Source organism: Mus musculus, chromosome 11 (assembly GCF_000001635.26).
Source record: "Mus musculus strain C57BL/6J chromosome 11, GRCm38.p6 C57BL/6J".
Lineage (NCBI taxonomy): Eukaryota > Metazoa > Chordata > Mammalia > Rodentia > Muridae > Mus > Mus musculus.
The window spans coordinates 101,231,142-101,248,924 of NC_000077.6; the positions used below are offsets into that span (position 1 = coordinate 101,231,142).

Here is a 17,783-nt window from a genome sequence, read left to right on the forward strand (position 1 = left end):
GCTGCTGCCCAGGACGTGGTGTGACCAGTGGAAGAGTCAGACCCCTCCCTGAATGCTTAGGGGCCAATACAATTCCAAAGCCAGTGGAGGTCTGGACATGATGGAGCCTGGAACCGTGGCTTGATTCTGGAAGCCTCTCTGTTGCTGGACACTTTGTCCTCTGAGCTCGGAAAACTCACTTTCTGCCTTCGGTACTTAGCCTCTGGCCCCTAGTGGCTTAGGGATAGTAAGAATGCATTTGATTCAGCAAGCAAGAGCAAGCCCACAATAAACCCTTGTCCGGGGCAGTTAGAAACTTCAACGCTGAGCCTCCAAGCCAAAACATTAAACAGGACTTCCTCAGCCTTTGTTAATTACGAAATAAATAATTCCAGCAGGAGGAGCTTGCCTCTTCAGGAGATTGCTTGATGGGGAGGTTGTGTGGGTGGGTGAGGAAGGACGGGCACTGTGGTACTCTAAAAGCTCCAACCCCACTGCTAGGCTGATGCTATACCCATCTCCCTCTCCAAGTTCAGCTCAGTTACTGCAGGACCTTGATCTCTCGGGACACACCTTTGGCATACCCCACCCCCCACCCCCGGGCAGCAGCAGGGTAGTAGCTCTGGTCAGCTGGACAGTTAATGAGCTGTGCTTCCTTTCTGGCCATCGGGAGCCTCAACCGTAAAAGTGAAATTGCAGAGCTAGAGAAAACAGAAAGAACAGCGGCTGACAAACATTAAGCTCTCCTGCGCCCGCCCAGGCCTATGCGCAATACTTTCTTTACAGGGATCCTCTCACTTCACATCGAGTCAGGAATATTCTTCTCCTCCTTTTACAGTTGAACAATTGAGGGCTTACAAGATTCTAGAACTTTCCCTCAGGCTGTGCAGCCATCAACTATAGTGGCCAGGATTTGTATCTTCACTTGCTTCCTTAGCCCATGCTCTGAGATTCTCTGCTACCCCTCCCTCCTCTGAGGTCTTCTAACTCTGACATCATGATTCTGGATTCACTCCCTGGCTTGCTGCTCTTACCAGTGGCGCCAAAAACGGAATCTCTTAGGGGCTCCAGTCTGCTGGTCCAGAGGGAAATCGCTGAAAGTTAAGGGGGCTCCTCACTTCCTCTGTACTAAAGATGCCAATCAAAGCTAGACACTCCACAGACCCCCATATCAGCAGGGAACAGTCTCTGTGGAAGACAAACAAATCCTAGCCAGGCAGGAAAGGGGAGGTCCCTTGGCTGAGTGACTTCCCCTTTCTCTTTCCTGGTGTATCAGTTTATCAGGACACACACTCCCCCCACCCCCCACCCCACTCCACTCCCAAGGACTGTATTGGTTCTGTGTAACATTGTGGTTAGGATGGGTCATCCAGCTACAGATAGATCTCTTTCAGAACAAGCATAAACATCTATATTGTTTGTAAATGAACAAAAAATAAGACGCACAAGACAGGCATGGCAGTCCAGTGTCTGTAATTCCAGCATAGGAGTCTAGCAGGGCAGTGGTGGGACACACCTTTAGTCCCAGCGCTCATTAGGCAGAGGCAGGCAGATCTCTGAGTTGGAGGTCAGCCTGGTCTATATAGTAAGTTCCAGGACAACCAGAGCTACATAGTGAGACCTTGTATCAATCCCCTTCCCACCCCGTCCCCCACCCCCAAAAAGAGCACATAGTAAATCTTTCAGAGGACCAGAGTTCAGTTCCCAGAACCCACAATAGGTGGTTTACAACATCCTGTAACTCCAGCTCCTGGGATCTGACTTCCTCTCTGGCCTCCCTAGGCACTTGTGCTCACATGGGGACACACACACACACACACACACACACCCTTCACATTTATTTATACATTTAACAACTTGTTATAGTGAATGTGACTATATGTCATCCTTGCAAGATACCTGAAAAATAGATATTATTATCCCCATTTTACAGAGAAGGACACTGAACTCGGGGGAATTGCCTCATGGTCTATGCCCTCACGCTGCTAAGAAGGAGAGCTAAAATTCCAATGCATATTAAAACTGAGTCCAAAATCTACATTATTTACAATAAAAGGAGTATTACATCATGAACACAAAATTATGAGACTGGAGAGATCCCAAAATATCTTTAAAATATAGTTGTCAAGATTGTTATCATATGTGACTATGATTATGGGTCACTTCTTTTTAATTTTAAAAAACTTGCCAGTTATTTATTTAGTGAGACATGCATATGTCACAGTGAGTGCAAGTCATAGTCTGGCCTTGAACTTGCTATGTCTCAGAGAATGACCTTGAATTTCCCTATCTTTCTGCCTTCACCTCCCCAGAGCTGAGGCAAGGATAAGCACAACCACATCTGCTTTATCTAGTGCTGTAGTGCTACAGATTGTAAGATTTGTGGTAGCTCAAAATGACCACTGTTGTAAAGAGTTAAGGAAATGTCAAGATGTTCTTTTCCCAGAATTTGCCTCCGGTCCTTAAGTTTACTCACTAAGAGATAGTCCTCTGATTGTTTAGAAAGGCCCACACAATGCCTCTGGTCCTTAAGTTTACCCGCTAAGAGATAGATAGTCATCTGATTGCTTAGAAAAGCCCACACAATGTCTCAGGTCCTTAAGTCTGCCCTCTTAATTCGGTTAAAGGTTAACCAATGATAAACTGCCATCCCTAAACTGTGACTGAGAACTGCTCTAAAATAAATGTTATAAAAGATGTGTGCTTTAGCTTGCTACTCGGGGTCGCTTCCACCCCGATTTCAGGACGACCCCAGCATGCTGGATCAATAAACCTCTTGCGTTTTGCATCGATTTCAGTCTCTGCGTCTCTGTGAGTGTAACATCCTGGACGTAAGGATTTACGGGTCTTACAAGATCAAACCAAGCCTGGTGCTCGCTGGATTGGTAAGTGCTCAAACAAGAAAGGGATGCTGAGCTGCATCGTTGGTAACTTCTTTTCAGATATGTGCATGTTCACAAAGTCCCAGGCCTTTGGTCATAAGCTTTACATGAATTGTCTATACTGATTGGTGGGGTGCATCAAGTCATCCCATTTGTCAGATATGAAGCCAGCTTAGAGGGGTAGATGCCTCAAACAAAGCCATTCACAGCTAAAGTAATGGAACTGGGATACAAACTCAAGCCTACCTAAAGGAGAGTATTCTCTTAACAACAAAGGCAACCACAGCAATAGCACTACAGATTGTTGAGAATAGCCCTGGGGCTCTTTTATTGTGATGTTAATTCTGCTTTCTTGCTCAGGTGATTTCTCCCTTTTAACTGGTCAAATCAAGGCTAGAGCCTGTGATTGGGCAGTGGAAGGGAAAGGTGGGGCTGGAAGTTTTAGAGGGGAAAGAGAGGAAGGAGGAGGGGGAGACAAGGAGATAGAGGAAGTCTGGAAGAGGAGATGGGAAGAAGATGGAGCAGAACCCGAGAAGCCACAAATAGCAAGGGATTGTTAGACCTAGTGGGGAAACCCCCACCCAATTCCCCATTCGGCGTGCACCCAAAAAATCACGAAGGACCATCTCTTGATATAATTACATGAGGACGTTTAATGACGGAGCTCCGGACCGACATGCATCCCACACAGGAGATAACAGATGTCAGATGTCGGCGGCGAGGCTCGAAAGCTAGGGGTTTTTATGGGGTAAGGGGCTTAGGGGTGTGGAATTCAGCATAGCAACACACTATCGGCGTATTCAAACATTAACAGAAAGATTACAGGGCATCAGGACTTTGTTCCTGTGGGCTGGGGGCTTATCTTTGTTCACATAGCAACCAGTTGATGTATGACTTTACCTGGCATCAAGGTCAAGGGGCAGTAGACGAAGGGGAGGTTCCGGCCAGGTGGTGTTGACCCAGACAAGATAGCCCTGCTTGTACAATCAAGCTGTTCTTAGGAATGTCTTAACAACAGCCCTGTCTGTTCTGCTTTGTTCTCGGCCCCAGGTAGGGTCTCATAGACAACTCTTTTACATGAATCACAAGACACAAAATCTCATTTTCTTTTAGGATCTCATAGTTGGGGAATAGAGCAGTGTAGTGGTAAACCTGCCCAATCTAAATGTGCAGCCTATAAATATTGTAACTGAGTTGTATGTTCTTTGCACGGGCTTATTGGGATTGGAGATTTACTGCAACAATAGACTATGGCCACATTCTGCTCTAAGTATTTTATGCCTTATTGGTAATTATCCCCTGTATTAGTCACTTGGACATCACTGTGACCACAGTACCTGAGAGAACCAATTTAAGGTAAGAAACATATATGGATTCATATACTGTGCAAAGGCCCTTTCTTAGTGACCTACTTCTTTGATGATGTTTCTAGAGAGGTTTAACTGAGGGAAGGAGAGCAATTCAGAATGAGTGTGACATCATCCAATGGACTAGGAGTCTAAGATTGAAGAAAATGGGGACTGGAAACATGGCTCAGTGGTTAATAGCTTTAGCTCCTCTTCCAGAGGTCCTAAGTTCAGTTCCCCACAAACATGCAGTGGCTCACAACAATCTATAATGAGATCTGATGCCCTCTTCTGGCATGCAGGTATACATGCAGATAGAACACTCATATACATAAAATAAATACATATTTAAAAAAAAAGATTGAAGAAGATATGGGGAAAACAGTGTTCATTTCTCATAAAGTTTCCAGAATCCTCCAAGGGTCTGCTACCAGCTAGGAATCAAGTGTTCAAAATGTAGACCTGTGAGGAAGATTTCAGATTCAAACTATAACATACAGCACAAATAAAAAAATATATATCAACTTAAGGAAGGAAAGGTCTATTTTGGCTCACAAAGCAGCAATTTTCAGTCTGGGGCTGGCATATAAGAAGATACCCTGGATATCAGATATTTAGATTATGACTTGTAACAGTAGCAAAATTATATTTATAAAGCAGCAATGAAAATAGTTTGGGGGGCTGGAGAGATGGCTCAGTGATTAAGAGCACTGACTGCTCTTCCAGAGGTCCTGAGGTCAATTCCCAGCAACCACATGGTGGACTCACAACCGTCAGTAATGGGATCCAATGGCCTCTTCTGGTGTGTCTGAAGACAGCAACAGTGTACTTGTATACATAAGATAAATAAATCTTTCAAAATAATAACAACAACAACAATTATTATTATTATTATTATTATTATTATCTTATGGTTGAGGTGACCACAACCTGAAGGACTATCTCACTACGTTAGAGAGTATAATCCACCATGACAGGAAGGGCGTCTGCACAGGTGCCCACAGGATCCAGAAGAGAGTATCAAATTCCCTGGAGCTAGAGTTACAGGAGGTTGTGAGCTGCCTAAAGTGGGTGCTGGGAACTATGTATACGAGTACACTATAGCTGTTTTCAGATACACCAGAAGAGGGCATCAGATCCCATTACAGATGGTTGTGAGCCAGCATGTGGTTGCTGGGAATTGAACTCAGGACCTCTGGAAGAGCAGTCGGTGCTCTTAACCGCTGAGCCATCTCTCCAGCTTCAAGTTACTCAACTTTTCTGAGCCTCGGTTTCTTTGTCTGTAATTCAGGTTCCTATCGTACCTCGTTTGTTATTCACCTTTCAAATGATGCAAGCTGCATGAAGCTTTGGACATCCTGCCTGGCATCACCAGGACTTGGCTAACTGTGTAGTATATAATCTATGTTATGTGATATCCAGGTTCTTGGCTAACTGTGTAGTATATAATCTATGTTATGTGATATCCAGGCTCTTGAGATGCTATGAGACCGTACTTCCAAGGATGGCTTCACAGGCTAGCCATGAGGGACAGGGCGAGGGTCACAGCAATCTTTGCATCTGGCAACTGGATCCTGAGAGTGACAATGAGTCAGCCTCAGGTACTTAGGGACTAGCTGTGTTCTCAGCAGAGCAGGGCGTATGCTGTGGTCATTTTGGCCACGGTCCTTCTCAGTCACGCTGTCTGACTGGCATTCTTGTAAATCTGGCCTGGGTTCTTTTCAGAAAAACAGCCTCTATTATATGATGTCATGGTCCAGCCTGGGTCAGAGAAGGAAGAGAAAGCAGTTTGCACACACATCTTGTTTCCAGATGAGTCCATCCTCTCCTAAAAAATAAAAAAAATGGAAGAAAGAAACCAACTATTTCTGTCTTCCTTTCAGAACTCAGTAGAGCTGGTGGAATAGCTCAACTGTAGAGGGTATGTTTAGTATGATGGAGACCCTGAAACCAAACCCAGTACCCAGTACTTGACCCCCATCAAAAAATAAAAAATAAAAAATAAGACATAGTAGGGAGTAAGATTTTAATCTGAGCTAGGAAGTGGGCGATAAAGCATACGGTTAAAGCAAGGCCCTTAGCGTCAAGCTATCCTGGATTCAAATCTTAACTTTATATAGCTCATTGGTGGAACACTCACCTAACATACACAAGACCCTAAATTCAAATCCAAGCACCATATATGCACACCAAAAAAGTGTCAGAGACATATAATGTAACACACAAGTGTTCCATGAATGGTAGTTACTATCAAATCCCCAGTGCTGGATGAAAAGTGCTAGTCTCTCAGTACCTGGGACTCTCAGTGCTGATGCTGGGACCCAGGGCCAGATGTCAGGATTGCTGTCTCCTTCCCTGTTCCTCAGAGCTGTCCTGTGAGGCCATCCCCATGCCCTCGAACCCACCCCAAGGAGCCTGGCTGTTATATAACATGGGAAGACTATACTTTCAGGGATCATTTTTATAGTTCATTCATTATACAGTACAAGGCCTAACACTTTCAAGCCCTGAGAATGCCATGTAGGATGCTCAGTTCTTCAAACAAATTGCTCCATCTTAGACTCGTACCTCTGTTAAATTGGAGGCCCAACCCCTTGCCTTTTACCAACTGGGAACCAGGTTTCCTCCGAGAACCATCCTTTTCCCTGAGAAATACCTGGGTGTTCACACTAGGTGTGCCAGCCTCCTGGGGATGAAGAGGCTGGACGGAGAAATCCCATGTCTCTACCCATTTCATCTCCCTTCTCCTAGCCAGCTGGCTCCAGGCTGGGAGCTCCTCTCCTCCCTGGCGCCGGTTTTCCACCCTGAAGAAGTCTGTCTCCTCTCTGGTTTGAGAAGATTGGCCCTCCCAGCCAGGACTTCTGGTTTCCTTTATCCTGCTTCCCCCACCCCCACCTTCTCTTGCACTCTGCTTTTCATTTTGCAGTCAGCTGGGGAAGAAGCCAGTGTGTATAAACTAACGGCAGGCAGGATGCTCCATGCAGGATTTCACAGTGTAGGAGGCCTCTGGTACTTTTGACTCCCTTCTGTGATGTTCTGGCTTTGTGGGTGTGTAGGGGGAGTTTAAAGAGTATAAATGGCACCCCTTCAAAGACTTGAGTCACCCCTTTCCCTGCTCCGGGCAAGATGGCCCTTGGCCTGAAACAAGAAGGGAACTCATATGGCAGTAAGTCCCCTGCAGTCCCCTGCTCAGAAGGAATCAATCTACACTGGGGTAAGAAATCTCAGGATCGTGTCCAGCTGGACCCAAACCAGATTCTTCCACTTGCAAGCACTGGGACATAGGGAGTGGGATGGGAGCAGAGGAATAAAGGACTGTGTGGGAGCTTTAAAGACAGGACTCTGATGAATATAAAAGAATAAAATAAAGAGATATATCTATAAGCAGTATCATGGACGCTATTCAAGACATACTAGTATATATGGAGGGGAAAAAAGGCATTGAATGGGCAGGCAAGATAGCTTAGCAGATAAATGTAGCTGCTGGCTAAGTCTGACAACCTGAATTCAATCCCTGGGTTCCATGTGGTGGAAAGAAAGAATGAACTCTGACAGGTTGTCCATTCACACACACGCACACACACACACACACACACACACACACACACACACACAAACACACACATAAAAAAAAAGTGTAATAAAGCACACACCTTTAATCCCAGCACTCGGGAGGCAAAGGCAGGCAGATTTCTGAGTTCGAGGCCAGCCTGGTCTACAGAGTGAGTTCCAGGACAGCCAGGGCCACACAGAGAAACCCTGTCTCGAAAAAACAAAAAACAAACAAAAAAAGTGTAATAAAAAATTAAAGTAAATGAATAGAAGATATATTAAATCTCATTTATGTTTCATTTTCATCTAAGACATATGTAAGGCTAGAGAGATGGCTTAGATGTTAAGAGCATTTGTCGCTCTTGTAGAGGACCTGGGGTCAGTTCCCAGCCACCCACACAGTGGCTCACAACCATCTGTAGCTGCAGTTCCAAGAGATCCAATACCCTTTTCTGACCTATACAGGGACCAGGCATACATATGGAGGCATATGCAGGCAAAACATTCAGACACATAAAGTTATTATTATTAATGTTTTTTCAGATAGGTTCTCTACATAGTCCTGGCTATCCTGGAACTCTGTAGACCAGAGTGGCTTCAAACTCACAGAGAACCACCTGCCTCTGCCTCCTGAGTACTGGGATTAAAGGCATGCACCACCATCCATGCCCAGTAAGTAATAATAATGATAATAATAGTTATTATTAACTTTTATTAAATTATGGTTTCTCTGTGTAGCCCTGGCTGTCCTAGAACTTTGTAGACCAGGTTGGCCTCGAACTTACAGAGATCTTCCTTCCCTTGCCTCCCTCTTGAGTGCTGGGATCAAAAGTATGTGCTGCCATGCCTGACCAGGAAAATTACTTCTTAAAAATTTTAAATGTTGCCAGGCGTGGTGGCACACGCCTTTGATCCCAGCATTTGGGAGGCAGAGGCAGGCGGATTTCTGAGTTCGAGGCCAGCCTGGTCTACAAAGTGAGTTCCAGGACAGCCAGGGTGACACAGAGAAACCCTGTCTTAAAAAACAGAAAACAAAACAAAAAAAAAATTTTAAATGTTGAGAAGGTAAGGCAGAAGTAGGGATATAAAGTTTTCTGTATTAAATACTCTGCAGTTAGTATATATTAGTATGTTATTTGCAATAATTTTTAAAGGTTTATTTATTATTAGACATAAGTACACTGTAGCTGTCTTCAGACATACCGGAAAAGGGCATCAGATCTCATTACTGATGGTTGTGAGCCTCCATGTGGTTACTGGGATTTGAACTCAGGATCTTCGGAAGAGCAGTCAGTGCTCTTACCTGCTGAGCCAATTTACCAGCCCCCCCCCCTTTTTTTTTTTTTAATGCCTGAAATCTTAGCACCGGGGGAGGCTGAGCCAGGAGGATTTCCATTAGTCAGTTTGGATTACACAGTGAATTCCAGTCTATTGAACGTAATTATTTTTGTGGGGATTTATTGATTTATTTATTATATTTATTTATTATATGTAAGTACACTGTAGCTGCCTTCAGACACACCAGAAGAGGGCGTCAGATCTTGTTACAGATGGTTGTGAGCCACCATGTGGTTGCTGGGATTTGAACTCCGGACCTTCGGAAGAGCAGTCGGGTGCTCTTACCCACTGAGCCATCCCACCAGCCCGATGGGATTTATTATACCCCTTTTTACTCCTTAATATCTATTGTGGGGGTTCTACCCTACTTTTTTTGTTGTTGTTGTTTTAGTTTTTCGAGACAGGGTTTCTCTGTATAGCCCTGGCTGTCCTGGAACTCACTTTGTAGACCAGGCTGGCCTCGAACTCAGAAATCCACCTGCTCCTGCCTCCCAAGTACTGGGATTAAAGGCGTGCACCACCACTGTCCAGTTCTAACCTACTTCTTGTCCATACATTCCCAAGTAAATGACACAGAACACTACAATTTATTAATATGCTATAGGCACTCTGCTGGTCAGAATTTGAGCTACTTTAATTCATCTACTTGTTCAAAACTTCCCAAACGCCAGTCATGTCACTTGCTAACCTGCTATCTCCCAGTCACTTGCTAACCTGCTATCTCCCAGTCACTTGCTAACCTGCTATCTCCCTGGCTGATTCTGCTCCATCGGCCTGTCCTCAGGTCCACTTTTCTTTCTTTCTTTCTTTTTTATTTTTTAAACTTATTTTTTATATATGTGAGTACAGTGTAGCTGTCTTCAGACACACCAGAAGAGGGCATTGGATCGCATTACAGATGGTTGTGAGCCACCATGTGGTTGCTGGGAATTGAACTCAGGACCTCTGGAAGAGCAGGCAGAGCTCTTAATCACTGAGCCATCTCTCCAGCCCAGGTCCACTTTTCTTGGCCATGTGCTCCTGAGGGTTTCTCTGTCTAACATTGACCCCCTCTCCTTCTCTCTCACCGTCTCCTGGGGCTCCTCACTTGATTCTTAGTCCTGACTTCCTGTCCTCTCTGCCCCAGCCATGTATTGACCATTCAGGGACTAAGAGGGAAAACTCTTTACAGTACATAGAATAATACAGTGCTCCAAGATCAGGTTACAGCCCAGATAGGGGCACAGAACTCGGCTTCTAAATACATAGCACACAAGACTAACCCCAACACTAGGCTAGCCTTGGCTAGAGACTGAGTCCTTCTCTCAGAAAACAGAACAAAGCCAAATGAAACAAAGTTGTATATGTGCGTGTGATGATTTTAATTTTGTTTTTGTTTTTTTGTTTTTTCGAGACAGGGTTTCTCTGTATAGCCCTGGCTGTCCTGGAACTCACTTTGTAGACCAGGTTGGCCTCGAACTCAGAAATCTGCCTGCCTCTGCCTCCTGAGTGCTGGGATTAAAGGCGTGCACCACCACACCCGGCTGATTTTAATTTTTATTACATTTTATTTGCTTATTTTGTATGCATGTACGTGTACTCGGCACATTTATGGAGGCCAGAGGACGACTTGTAAGAGTCAGTTCTCTCCTCCCACCATGTAGGACCCAAGGATTGAACCCAGATCATTAGGTTTGTCAGGAAGTGCCCTGACCTGCTGACCTGCCAAGCCATCTCTCATCACCTCCACTAAGTACATAATTAATAGCAGAAGTGAGATTGGAAAGGAAGAGTAATAACCCATAAGGAGAAAAGCAAAGAACGGTGCAAATGGTGGCAAAGCCAGCTAGGTCCCTCATGAAGCTTGCACTGCTTCCAGTTGTCATGAGACATAGCTTCTTGCAATTGGAAGCTGAGGTCTAAAGTCCCCCCTCCCCCACCCTGTCTGCCTCAGAGAACCCTCGCCTTCCCAAGAGACCCTTAGTTACCAGGATGCACCCAAGGACTCAGTGAAAATATCTGTCATGGTTTGAATATGCTTAGCCCAGGGGGTAGCACTATTTGGAGGTGTGGCCTTATTGGAGTAGATGTGTCACAGTGGATGTGGGCTTTAAGACCCTCATTCTAGCTGCCTGGAAGTCAGTATTTTGCTAGCAGCCTTCAGATGAAGATGTAGAACTCTCACCACCTCCTGCACCACATCTGTCTGGATGCTGCCTTGCTTTTACCTTGATGATAATGGACTGAACCAATAAGCCAGCCCCAATTAAATGTCCTTATAAGAGTTGCCTTGAGCCAGGCAGTGGTGGCGCACGCCTTTGATCCCAGCACTTGGGAGGCAGAGGCAGGCGGATTTCTGAGTTCGAGGCCAGCCTGGTCTACAGAGTGAGTTCCAGGACAGCCAGGGCTACACAGAGTAACCCTGTCTTGAAAAACCGAAAAAAGAAAAAGAATTGCCTTGGTTACGATGCCTGTTCACAGCAGTAAAACCCTAACTAAGGGAACATCCAAATACCCAACTGCTGTGGAAAAATGGGAGAAGCGACATCAATAGGCAAGAAAGATCCCAGACTCTACCCAGCTCCCACGTTGAGGAATGACTATTACATTTTGGTTTTTTGAGACATGATCCCAGTGGTTAATCCTGACTGGCTGGGAGCTTTCTTTATAGACCAGGTTGACCTTGAACTCTCAAGAGATCCACCTGCATCTGCCTCTGAAATGCTGGGATTAAATGTCTGTGCCACCACACCTAGCCACGAATGATTTTAATAGGCTGCCCCCTTTGTGGCAAGGTGAGCATGGAGATTCCTCAAAGAAATCAAATAAAAAAATGTGACTCATATAATCCAGCTTTCTCACTCTGGGGAATAGCCCAAAAGGTCCTGTCACATTAGCCCAGTCATATTTGCACATACATGTTTATTGCTGCACTGCTCACAACAGCCAAGAAATGGAACCAGCTTTGGTTTTCAGCATAAACGAATTTTTTAAAGTGATGTAAGTGTTGGCAAGATGGTAAAGCCCTTGCTATACAACCCTGACTGCCTGACTTCAATCTCCTGAACCCAAGACAAGGCATAAAGAGAGAATTGGCTTCTGGCTTCCACATGTGCGTGGTCGGAGGGACGTGCCTATATCCCCCACCTTCCCAATAATATAATAAAGGAAAGGAAATGTCATGTCATGGCAGCTCCTGAGTGCCTGAGTGTCTCTAAAACAGCAGCAAAAACAACAATAAAACAAAAGAAAAAATAATAAACAAGGAAAACATGACACATACAGGGAGAGTTTTATTTGGTCAAAAACAAAACAAAACAAAACAAAAACAAACAAACAAACAAAAACCCTCATGTCATTTGCAGGAAAGTGGAAGGAACCAGAGATCATCATGTCAAGCAAAATAAGCCAGGCTCAAAAAGACAAATATCCGATGTATTCTCTCAACCTTAGTATCTAGATTCACAGAGAGAGAGAGATAGAGACAGAGACAAACAGAGACAGAGAGAGAGAGACGGAGAAGAGGGAGGCAGAGAACAGAGCAGGGGGGGGGTGAAATTAGAAGGAAGACTTAGTTTTCTATTGCTGTGATAAAACACAAAACAAAAGTGAACTGTGGAGATATCTTGATTTCTGAATGTCAGCGAGATATGACAGGTGATAAACATCTGCTTTCCCAAACACACTAAGTGCTTAAATCTAGAAAAAACAAACAAACAAACAAACAAAACATTCTTTGGAGGGTCAACATCACAATGCAGATTTAACTCCAAGTCCCAGTGAAAAATTGCTCTTAATACCAAGCTACCTGTATTTTTAGCCCTTTGGTTCTAAGACCATTTTACTAATGAAGATGCTGAGGTCCAATGACAGGGAAATGATATGTCCACAGAGAGATAGAGGCTGGACCTGGTCAGTGTCCGCCTCCATGTTTGGTGGTTTTACCCACTAGACAAGCTATCCCATTTAAAACCACATTTACTTTTGTCACCTTTAACCTTGACCCTGATGGCACCCAACACACACCAGGCTCTGGAACTTCTGGTCTCATGCATTGGAAATGTCTTCTATTTGCTTTCTGCTTCTCCTTTCTCACCTCTCAACCTTTCTTTCTTTCCTCCTGTCTCCCCCTCAATCTCATGGCCCAGACACTTCCTCCTTGGCCAAGTTTCCTTCTTGAAAAGGGCAGGCCCCGGGCTGGGAAGGAACTCAGTGGATGGAGAGCTTGCCTAGCATGCTTGGGGCCCTGGATTTTATTCTGCACAGCATCAACTGGGCGTGTCTGTGAACTCTTGTCATCCCAACACTCAGAAAATGGATCAGGTAGATAGGAATTCAAGGTCTTCCTTGGCTCTGTTGAGGCAAGTTGGAGCTTTAGGAGATATTGATGCGGAAGGAAGGAAGGAAGGAAGGAAGGAAGGAAGGAAGGAAGGAAGGAAGGAAGGCAAGCAAGCCCAGGGAGTTAGTGGTTAAGAGCATTTTCTGCTCTTGTACAGGAGGAAGTTCAGTTCCCAGCATTCATATCAGGTGGCTCACACTCCCCTGCAACTTCAGCTCCAAAGGACCCCCGTACTCTACTCTGGCTTCTTCAGGCACCTGCACACACACATACATATATGTGCACCCACACAAGGTGACATACATTAAAAAGTATTTAAAATGTAAAGAGTAAAAGGGCAATTCTCTGAAGAATTCTTCCATTCTTGGTCCCCAGTTTGAAGTGGCTCTGAGGCTACCTGGTTCTCTGCACCTCTGATCCTTACCAACAGAACTTTGAGGTGTTCAAAGGGCTACCCCTACCCCTTATAGCTGCCTATAATTAATTCCAGCTGCCTGTGGCCAGCTGGAAGTCTTGCAATGCTTTTTTTTTTTTTTTTTTTTTTTTTAAGGGAGGACCATAAAAGATAACTTTGGTGGACAGGAATCAGTAAACTGGGACAACAGCAACAGCTGAGTTCAAGGGTCAATGTCTGGGAGTAATTGGGAAAGTTTTGCGCTGACAGCTGTGTGCCTGGAGTTGAAAAGTGCGGCCAAACAAGCCCCTGGGCTAATTCAGGCTAATGGCTGGCTGGCCCAATATACAGCAACAGCTGAGTTGTGATAGCTGGCAGGGTCCCTGGGGGCCCAGACTGAGCCTTTGGGGCTTCCCAGTAAAACGTGACCTTAGCCAAGTCACTCAGGAAAGGAAAAAAAGAAAACCGGCTTCTCTTTCCACAAAGGAGATTCCTCCAGAGCAGGAGGAGAGCAAGGTCCTAATAGTGCATGAGAAAACAACGGACAACCGTATAAGACTCCAAGGCTGTAGAGCTGGGGAAGGTAGATTTGGGAACAGAACTTTTCAGTTCAAGTCCTGGGGTCTCTCCTTGAGCTTTAGCTGCCTCCTCCTCTATAAAATAGGTGATGGTGATAATATGCTTGCTTGCCTTGGGGCTGAGGTTCCAGGAGCAGCAGCAGCAGCAACAGCAACCACCACAGCAACAACTCACCTCAAACACTAAGAAGCACATTGGAAGTTCTAGTATCTCCCTTCGCTCTAGCAACCTGGGTAGCCATTTTCCTGGAAATGTAGTCAACTTACTTTTTGCACTCCAATATCAGGTTTGTGGGTAAAGGTCTCAGAATTTACATTGAAGGGGGTTTATTTAGACTTTAACTCCTCCCTACCCTGCTTCTCAGACCTTCTTCCTTTCTCAGTAGAGCCAGGCCCCTCTCCTCTCCGGATTTTGGCAGACATCAGTGGGTGTTCCCTGGGAAAAGAAAGTGGGGCGGGCGCAGCTCTTGACGCCGCTTCCCCCAAACTCCCCTGCCTCAGATACCCAGGCATCGGAGGCCTTTGGAGCTCCCAACTGCCTCCTTCTTCCCCAGGTCTGGGACGGCAGCTGGTCCCCACCCCTCCGGTGCGAGAAGGAGTGAACGACTGGAATCCTTCGGCTGATGCTGGGAGACTTGAGCTAGTCCAGGGAGGGAAGTGGATCGCAGTTCACGGGGTACAGGGGGAGCTGTCCAGCCCCGCAGCCCGAGCTGGAAGCGAGAGTGGGCCAGGGCGCTCCGGGCCGAGCGAGGCGCGGGTGCGGCAGTGACTCCCCCTGCAGCCCGCCCCCCACGTGGCCGCCGCCGTGCCAGCCCCTCCGAGGAAGCGGCGCAGCTTCCTGCGGCTCGGGCCGGGGATATAGGCGCCCCCGCCCGGGCCAGCTCAGCTCCGCTGCCCCTCCTCGCCATCTCACCCAAGGCGTGATGGCCCCGCTCCGGGTAGAGCGCGCCCCGGGTGGATCTCGGCTTGGTGTGACCCGCGCCCAGCGGCCGACAGCGTTGTGCCTCCCTCCGCTGTTGCTGCTGCTGCTGCTGCTGCTGGGCGGTGAGCACCGTGTCGGGCCCGGGTGGGAGATGTGGGAGGTCCGGGAGGGGAAGGGGCCTGGGACATCGAGGCCAGCACGGGACCACCCTGCGAGTACCAATCGACGTGCGGAGCACCTCTGAACTGCAGATGGGTCCTGAATACATCTCTGGGTTGGCGCAGGCCGGCTACTTCCCACTTAATGCTGCTTCCTACTTAAAAGCTGGGGTGCCTGCCCAGACCGGACGGAGAGGTCTTAGGAGGTTCAGGACTGATAAAGAGGGAGGGGGCTTTGGACCAGGATGTGATTGGGACGCAGCTGGTACCAGCCGCTCCCTTCCCTCAATAGGATAATCCCATGGGGGAGGTGGGGAGATTATTCCTCTTTATGTTCCAAAGCAGTGCTGACTTCCCAGGGCCTTGGTCACTACCCGTAAACAGGCACCACTATTCAGACCTCTCCCCACCACTATTCAGGCCTTTCCTTTCATTTCTTTATACAGCTGTCTCAGCCTCTCCGGAGTCCCTGAACCAATCTCTTCCGGAGTCCCAGAATCAATCTCATCCCACTGAGGACAGCCTTGTGTCAAAAGGTGAGTGCCTAAGTCTGTGGGAGAGTGACCTAGAGGGAAGGATAAACCCAACACGGGAGGAATCCTTTCACAAGACAACCTGAGGACCAACTGATGCCCTCTAACCTCTCTGGTGTCTCTTGGGGTTCCTATGGTCTTTCTCCCTACCACACAGGCCAGTGTCTTGCCCCAGTTGGGTAAGAAGGGCAAGACTGGGTGTGTGTGGATATGCTTTCAGGGCTAGGAAAGGAAATTCTATGCACATGATTGCCATTACAGGATCCCTGAGGCACTGAGTCCTGAGAGAGAATGCTCCTCTTAGTCACGAGTGTCCTGCTAGGGAACTTTTCAAAGGGGATTCCCTTCTCTGAAGGCAGAGGACTGTACTTTGGAAATACCTGGATCGGAAGGCTTGGAGGGAAGGTCAGGGGTGTGGTCTTTGTGAAGCCTATGTCCCCACAGGGAAGATGGAAGACTACGAAACACATGTCCTACCTTGCTGGTATGAGTACAAGAGTTGCATGGACTCTGTCAAGGACTGGTGCAACTGGACTTTGATTAGCAGGTAGGGGCAGTGTTGAAGGATGGATGGCTCAGGCCAGGAGTTGGACCTGTTCCTTGTGGGCGGGAACATCCTTCTCCCTGTGCCCATCCATTCCCTCACTCAAACCCCCTACTGCTTCCCAGGCATTACAGCGACCTGCAGAACTGCTTGGAATACAATGCAGACAAGTTTGGGCTGGGCTTCCCAAATCCCTTGGCAGAAAACATCATCCTTGAGGCTCACCTGATACACTTTGCGAACTGCTCCCTGGTGCAGCCCACCTTCTCTGATCCCCCAGAGGATGTGCTCCTGGCCATGATCATAGCCCCCATCTGCCTCATCCCGTTCCTTGTTACTCTTGTGGTGTGGAGGAGTAAAGACAGCGATGCCCAGGCCTAGGGTCCATTTCTCAGCAGCCATTTTTCCCCCCTTTTCCCTGCTGGAACCAGGAATGGCGCTCCTCCCCTCCCTACCCACTTACTCTCATCCTTCCCACAGACCTGTGGATTGGTGGAAATGGCAGCAAAGGGGACTCACGACACAATGTTTGTAGTCTTTAAAATAAAGTTATGTTTTTGTACAATATTGCCTTCCTAGTGGGGTCAGTATGGATGATAGTCCTACAGGGCATCATTACTGGGCAACAGAGCTTGAAGAATCTAGATGGCCCTGCTGTTCAGTTCAGTTCAGTTCACCTGCCCTCCGCCTCCACTTGAAGGCCATGTTCCTATACTTTTTCCTCCCAGGGAGGGGCCTTTCCTGCAGCTATCCAAACCCAGCTCCAGGAAATGAGCAGGAAGAGACTCCCTTCCGGCCTGGACAGCAGCTGGGGGCCTGTAGTTGGGAAGGTGTGGGAGGAGGGGCAAGAAAGCTCTACAGTAACTCCTGCAAGGAAGAAAGGCTACCCGGGAGCCCAGTGTTGGCCTTTCTTCGTGCCTCGGTTTACTCTAGAGCTAGAAAGAAGAAATATGATTACCAACAGGAATTAATCCGTACGAATCTCAGGCTTGAGGCTGAAGGCAATGGGGCTGGCGGGTGGGGGGTGGGGGGAGATTCCTTTACAGGATTCTACTGTTCCCCCTCTAGTAGGTTCCTGGCCTTTATCCCACATTGTCTAAGAGATCCATCATGGCCACACACTGCCCCCTGGTGTCCGCTAAGATCAACAACAAGACAACGTATAAAATCTAAAAGAAGTAGCCGGGAGTGGTGGCGCACGCCTTTAATCCCAGCACTTGGGAGGCAGAGGCAGGCGGA

At 47.0% G+C, this 17,783-nt stretch overlaps 1 protein-coding gene across 1 annotated transcript; it reads left to right on the plus strand.

Annotated features, from left to right (window-relative positions):
* The first annotated feature begins 15,192 nt into the window (after positions 1-15,192).
* Ramp2 (receptor (calcitonin) activity modifying protein 2) lies at positions 15,193-17,109 on the plus strand. The gene is made up of 4 exons (NM_019444.2): positions 15,193-15,431; positions 15,914-16,003; positions 16,445-16,547; positions 16,670-17,109. The coding sequence occupies exons 1-4, from the start codon at positions 15,311-15,313 to the stop codon at positions 16,923-16,925; spliced, it is 570 nt and encodes a 189-aa protein (NP_062317.1). The 5' UTR covers positions 15,193-15,310; the 3' UTR covers positions 16,926-17,109.
* The last annotated feature ends 674 nt before the right edge of the window (positions 17,110-17,783 follow it).

Excerpts from the sequence above, each read along its gene's own strand:
- Ramp2 (NM_019444.2), top strand. The coding sequence starts at position 15,311 with ATGGCCCCGCTCCGGGTAGAGCGCGCCCCGGGTGGATCTCGGCTTGGT. Across the intron at positions 15,432-15,913 it reads GCTGCTGCTGCTGCTGGGCG|CTGTCTCAGCCTCTCCGGAG; the intron begins GTGAGCACCGTG and ends TTCTTTATACAG. Across the intron at positions 16,004-16,444 it reads GGACAGCCTTGTGTCAAAAG|GGAAGATGGAAGACTACGAA; the intron begins GTGAGTGCCTAA and ends ATGTCCCCACAG.